At 54.2% G+C, this 6,392-nt stretch overlaps 2 protein-coding genes across 2 annotated transcripts, besides 5 other annotated features; both read left to right on the top strand.

The window, feature by feature from the left end:
• Positions 1-3,217, top strand: TraAM80_09570 (putative calpain cysteine peptidase; the record flags this gene model as incomplete). Its single annotated transcript, XM_029386245.1, has 1 exon — positions 1-3,217. A coding segment is annotated over one exon (3,217 nt), but the record flags the coding sequence as incomplete, so codon positions are not given.
• Positions 3,218-3,340: 123 nt separating this feature from the next.
• Positions 3,341-3,376: a microsatellite.
• Positions 3,377-3,563: 187 nt separating this feature from the next.
• Positions 3,564-3,614: a microsatellite.
• A 218-nt stretch (positions 3,615-3,832) lies between these two features.
• Positions 3,833-3,866: a microsatellite.
• A 362-nt stretch (positions 3,867-4,228) lies between these two features.
• Positions 4,229-4,260: a microsatellite.
• An 86-nt stretch (positions 4,261-4,346) lies between these two features.
• On the top strand, positions 4,347-5,012 carry TraAM80_09569 (small GTP-binding protein Rab18; the record flags this gene model as incomplete). The annotated part of the gene is made up of 1 exon (XM_029386244.1): positions 4,347-5,012. One exon carries the CDS (start codon positions 4,347-4,349, stop codon positions 5,010-5,012), a length of 666 nt encoding a protein of 221 aa, XP_029233896.1.
• A 976-nt stretch (positions 5,013-5,988) lies between these two features.
• Positions 5,989-6,013: a microsatellite.
• Between the last annotated feature and the right edge of the window lie 379 nt (positions 6,014-6,392).

The following is a 6,392-nucleotide window of genomic DNA, read 5'->3' as shown; positions in this document are numbered from 1 at the left end:
ACGGCGCCGTACGCGGCAGCTTAAATACTCATCGAATGTGAAAGATGTTCAGCACACGGAAGAGGAGATGGCGAAGCGCGTGGAGGAGCTGGCCCTCACAGCGAAGCTCGTGAAGGCACACCGTATGAGAGCGAACGAGCATGTGCGCGCCCGCAACCCGTTTCTTGTGTACGAGGACCGCAAGTGTGTCCCCTTGAGTGAGATACCGCTTGCCGGCGACGTCATGTACCAGGGCTTGTTTCGGGAGCATCTGGCTGCGCTGACAGACGCTGAGACAAATGCGGCGCAAATAGCGGGGCTGGAAGGCGCGCTTCGGTCGCGTGCAGATGAGCTGGCGCTGGGCGAGTGCGAGAAGGAGTTGCAGTTGGCAATGTACCCATTTCTTGCAACCCACGATGTCCCTGGCTGGTCCGACGCGCTACTGCGTGACGTGGAGTTTCAGCAGCTGCGTAACCGTTACGACGAACTGAGCAAAGACCCGCAGGGGAACGCTGAGGCACTCCGCGAGCTGGAGGATGCAATGGATGCTCGAGGTAGAGCCGTGGCGGAGGCGTTGCACGCAGCTGAGGCGAGTGAGGCAGCCGAGCAGGCGAGGCTGCAAACGTTATTTCCATTGCGTTTGGAGGTTCCTGTTACTGTGGAGGCTGATAATGGGTTGTCGAGACTGTTGCGCCGTAGATCATCTATGTTGGGTGCCGCCTCAGATGTTTCAAGGTCTGTTGCATCGACTGATAAGAACAGTTTACGCCGTGTTTCGTTGCTGCCTGTGTCGCTTGATGAGAATAAGATTGAGGTTTGCCAGGAATCGGAGGTTGTTACATTTGAGGTGCGCATGAAACGTAGTGTAGGGCGGCATCGGAGGGCACGAGGCGTGGCGGCGGCCGCCGCCACCGCAGATGTGGAGGCTGGTGATGAGGGGAGAACATCAGTGGCTAATGTTGATGATGTCGAGGTAGTGGAAGGGGGAGCGGTACGCAGTGTGGGGAGTGATGGAGCAGCGCATGGTGCGCCCATCACAGCTCAAGAGGTTCTTTCCGCGGATGCGTTGGATGCTGAGGAGGCGGCTGGGCGGAAGATGGTTGAGCGGGATGAGGCACTGGAGCACGTGGAACACTACTTGGGCGTCCTTGACAAGTGCGAGGAAGCGGCGCGGGATGTGTTAAAGAAGGAGGAGCAGAGTACCTCATATGCGCAGCTGCTGCTTTCCTTAGTGGAGCGTGAGGCGCTCGCCCGGGACGCAGTGGAGAAGGAATACGAGGCCGCACTGGCGTGTCTCACGAGTGAAAAAGCCGCTGTGGAGGCATCCATTTGCCGGGATCAGATGATGGCTGCTGTCGTCGATGAGGTGGTTAACTCAGAATTCAGTGAAAGGGCTCAGCTACAGCATGCAGAGGGGGAGGAACGAGCTGCACTGCATGTGGAGCAGTTGCAGCTGATGGAGGACCACTTAAGACAACTTGTAGAGTTTGACATGACTCAATCGGTCGAGGCATTGGCACGCGAACATGCCACTATTGTGGCAAAGCTTGAGGCCGAAGAGTCTGAAGCAGCAGCACGGCGGTTGTGGGAAGGTCTGTGCGAGGAGGAGGCACAGGATAGAGAGCACCTACACCGCGTAGAAAATGAAGAGAGAGAGGCTCTCTACGACACAGTCATGGTGGAAAAGAATTCTGTCACCCTCACGAGTGCGATGAAGGAATTATGCGAAGCGGAGGGTCATGAGCGAACCGCCATTGTGGCCACCGAAGAGGAGGGGTACGCGTCATTAGAGATTATGAAACTAATTGGGGATGAGATGCTCTTACGGCAAGAAATTATAGCAGAGGCTGAACATATGCTGGACAGCAACGAAGGCATTTTCAATGATCAGCACAAACTGTTGAATGCACTGGAGATGCTGCAGGCTGTTAAGGGTACCGAAAGGGCGGAGCGGGCTAAGCTTGTGGAGGAGGAAGTCAACGCCCGTGGGAATGCCCTGCTTGAGGCGGAGGAAGAAGAGATTGCGTTGAGGCGTAAAGAGAAAATGGCTGAAAATGTGTGTTTGGTTCTGGGTGATGAAATGGCGCGTCGTGACGAGATTGTTGCTGATGAGGAGGAGGATAGAGTTTCTCTGGGTCGACAGCAAGCCGCGTCTCTCGTCTTGCAGCAGTCTATTGTTGTGCTTGTTGAGTCGGAGGAGGAGGCGCGTAAGTCTATTGGAGGCACCGAAGGGTCTGAGTTTGGAGCGCTGCAGGTGGAGACCCGCAAGGCGGCGGAGGAGGCCCTCACTGCGCAGGAAGAACGTGAGGTGGTGGAGAGGGAGGTCCAACAAACACAGCGCAGGCAGGACGCTCAGCAGTTAATTAAAAGCGTCGTATTTGCCTATAGAATTCGACGGCGTTTGGCAAACCGCCTCCTCAACCGCAAGGTGCAGGAGTACAAGAACGCCTTTGCGGATACGCTCCGAATGGAGTTATGCGCGCGGAGCGCCATTGGCGATGAGGAGAGGTCGGAGCGGCAGCAGATTGACGAGGCCAAAAACTCACTGCTCTCCCTTACGACGGAGTCGACCGTCCAGACGATTGCAGAGTTGGAGACGGAGGAGGATGACAACCGCCATCAACTCATTGACGACTTTATGTTTCATCACAGCCAGCTGCGGCGGGCCTCGCGGAAGGTGCTTGCGAAGGAGCAGGAGTCTATGCCCACACTTAGGCATCTGCAGGAGTTGGAGGCAAAGGAGGACCGGATTCACTCAAAGATGACATCTCCCATCGCCCAAAGATTTAAGCTGCCCCTGAGCGACACCGGCGAGGACGGCGAGGAGGAAGATGAGGACGAGGACGTCCCGCTAAAGACTGGGAAGTATAAGGGCTACACGTTGGATTCCATAGGAACCTTCTTGCTGCAATACGAGCAGGACCTTCGCCGCTTTAAGGCCTCGCTTGAAAAGAACAGAATGGCGGTCGCTGCAGAGCATGACCTGCTGAAGCGGTCCCGTGACAGCGCCACGCAGGACATGGTGCACGGGGGAACGGAGGCCCTGTGGATCCCGACACGCCCGCTCCCGTTATCAGATCTTGTACGTGGACCCTCTGCCCAGTACCGCCGCGGCCGTATCTTGGACGCAAGAGGGAAGTCCTCTTCTTCCCACACGACGGACTCCGATAGACGCGTCACGATGCTCATCGATGGTTCCTCCTTCGACGGCACAGTAAAGCAAGGGCGTCCCTTTTGATACGCCAGGACGTGTTTTTCTGCCACATGCATTTTAAAAAAATGCGATTGCTAAGAGGAGGGGGAAAAGGCGGCAAGCGTGCCTGTCCACACGTCTTGTTGCACTCGGTGTTCGCTCGCGCTTTTGTTGTTGCTGTTGTTGTTTTTTGTTGTTTTTTTTTATGTGGCTTGGCTTTGCTTTTGAATGCGTGTGTGTTTTGCTCGCACTGCGGGGAGGGTGGGGGGGGAGACGCATGCCTCAGGGAATGCTTCATACCCAACACGATGCATAGAAGCAAAGCGAGGGGAAAATCAAAAAAAAAAAATGGAGGGAACCAGAGATGAAGAAAAAATGTATAGGCAAATACACAAAATTTAAAGAACATATACGAAAGGAGAAACAAAAACAAAAAAAAAACTTAATTTTGCCACAATATGACAAATGTATAATATCATGCCTCCCGATTGTGCCAGCTCTTGCATTGGGCACAAGGACGCGCGTGCGTGTGTGTTAACGTTGCGACTTCTGACGAGAAGTTTTGAGTTTCGTTATCCGGATCATTTCCGCATGCATGCACGCACACACATATACACGCGCAAATGTATTTACCGTACAACAGACAGTGGCAGGAGCACGATATATACCCATACATATATATATATGGGTATATGGGTGTTGTATTTATCTTTCTTTTTATATTGCCCTTCACACACGGCGATGCCGCTGGGATCATGCGGGCGGCGTTTGTTGTTGTTGTTTTTGCCGTGTTGGAGGGTGGGGGCAAAGAAAGATAGAGGACCTGTATTCGGTTTTATCCCATAACATTTGTCTTGTGTTCCTTTTCCTCTCAGATGGCACGGGTAGCTGTGGAGGGAGCGGAGTGCGCCTGCGCAGGGTGGATGTCCAGTGAACCCGAGAGCGTGTGTGTGCGTGTGTAGGGAGGAGGGGCTTAAATACCCCCGCTCTCCATTCCCTGTGGGGATGAGGCAGACGTCAAGCACTGTCGTTTGAACCAATGGCATGCTTTTTTAATTATTATTTTTGTTCTTGTTGTTGCTGCTGTTCGGCCTGCGTGGCGTTGAAGCAATACTCATCGGCAGAGCAGCAGAGAGGAGTATTAGGGGCGTAGGTATTTGGCTGCATCGCGTAGATGTCACAGGCCGCGGATGCAAGCATCAAGGTCCTCCTACTCGGGGACAGTGGCGTGGGGAAGTCCTCGCTTATGTTCTCCTTTGCCGCAGGGGTCTTCAACCCCGACATCGGCTCTACGATTGGGATTGACTTCAAAGTGAAGACGGTGGAGGTCGTCGATTCCGATGGGGTACGCAGGCACGTCAATCTCCACCTCTGGGACACCGCCGGTCAGGAGCGGTTTCGCACTCTAACCAGCTCGTACTATCGCGGTGCCAACGCCGTTGCCTTGGTGTACGACGTGAACGAGCCGCAGACGTTTCATGGCCTTCAGCGCTGGATGGAGGAGGCCGACGCCTTCTGCCGCAGCGGCGATGACGATGAAGACGGCGCTGTGTATCTGCTCATTGGCAACAAGATTGACAAGTGTGTCGAAGGCGTCTCCGGCGTGGGGGAGGACGCACCGTTCATGTCCGTGCCGAAGGAGCAGGCGCAGAAGCTGGCACAGCGACACAAGATGCTGCTGGCCTTTACCTCCGCAAAGACGCGTGCGGGCGTTGAGCAGGCGTTTGACGAGCTTGCACGGTGTGTATACGACAAGATTCGGACGAAAGGCAGGGATTATTCCTCTGGAATCAACTTCGACCAAACAGCCGGCCAACCAACACATGGCACATGCTGCTAGCTTGCGGACATACGCACACAAACAAATGTTTATAAGCAAGCTGCAATCCCAGCTATGTTTGCCTGCATTCACTGCAAAAACGGGGCGGACTTCCCAGGCAAACTTTGCGGGTGATGCCAAATTTAACAAGTACAGTCCTATTAGAAGTGCCTCCATGGATGGCTACCGTCATCCGGCTATTGTGGAAGGGTGGTTATTTTTCCCCCTTTTATGGTTGTTTTATGGCATCCTATCCTGGGCGGAACATGCCGTTGCTGTCTTATTGTAGCGATGCGCAGTGCCTCAGGTGGTTAAAGGGCTTGTATCCGCTATGTAGTATAGCGGGGGCGCGAAGTGGCACGCGGTTTGTTATTTTTGTTTTTAGCTGCATCCATGCGACTGCATATAAGCGAGAGGGAAGTCCGATGTGGCCGGTCATTCTTACACCACTCCGCTGAGCGATGGGGGTAAGCTCCTTCACGATGGTCGCGGCGTCGCTTCTACTCCGTCCTCTTATTCTACACGAACGAGGAAACAAAACAAAAAAAAAAGTGTCTTCAGCATGCAACCAAACAAGAGAAACATCGATACACACATGACCCCCCACATAAAGAGTCGCAGCGGGGCTGCTCGGTGTGTGTTGTAGCGTGGCAGCCGAAGTCGCCGCGGTGGTTTCCTCTGCTTGCGGCAGTCGCGATGTTCTCAGCCCCTCTCGTCCTCATCTCCGTGTGTGTGAGAGAGCTGCGGCGGGAAGTGCTGCGGGGTGATGACGACGATGTGTAAGCCCAACTGTGGTCGTGGGCGGGGGCCATAGTTTAGGGCTTTTTTTTTCCTTATTTGCCTTCTTTCCACCTTTTGGCTTCTTCCCGCACACTTAGATGGAAAGAGACCGAATGCTGCTCGCTGCTGTGCACTTTTGAGGGCTCTGCGGTCACCATCAGCAACACACACACACAACTGTTGCGGCCTGAGTGGATTCTCCACAAGGAGGGAAGGAAGAGAGAGATAGAGAGAGAGAGCGACACATGCTGAAGATGTCCCGGTATTTGTTTTTTTCCTGCGGTGCTGCTGCTCCTCGTTGTGTTGTTGATGTGCTGCAGCAGTGAAGGTGCATACGCTGAGGACGATGAAAGTGGGAGCCGGGTTATCTGTTACCCAAATGGCAGTTGTTTGCGAATGTGGCCATTGGTTTGAGAGACAAAGATGGCGTTAATGCGGCAACGGATTCGTTCCGTGTCCCTGAAGTTGCTCTTGTGAATGACGAGGCTGTCGTCTTTGCCGAGGTGCACTCGAAAGGCTCCGTTGGTGTTGCTGCTGGTATTGTCGCAGGGAGCATCTCGTCTGATGCGGCATTAGCCTTTCGCAGGGTGGAAGAGTGATCGATACGGAGCGTGTCGGCGC

Source organism: Trypanosoma rangeli, assembly GCF_003719475.1.
Source record: "Trypanosoma rangeli strain AM80 chromosome Unknown Tra_15.4_contig_00619, whole genome shotgun sequence".
NCBI classification, from domain to species: domain Eukaryota; phylum Euglenozoa; class Kinetoplastea; order Trypanosomatida; family Trypanosomatidae; genus Trypanosoma; species Trypanosoma rangeli.
The sequence above is the reverse complement of the archived record's forward strand: the minus strand, read 5'-3'. Positions and strand labels throughout refer to the sequence as shown.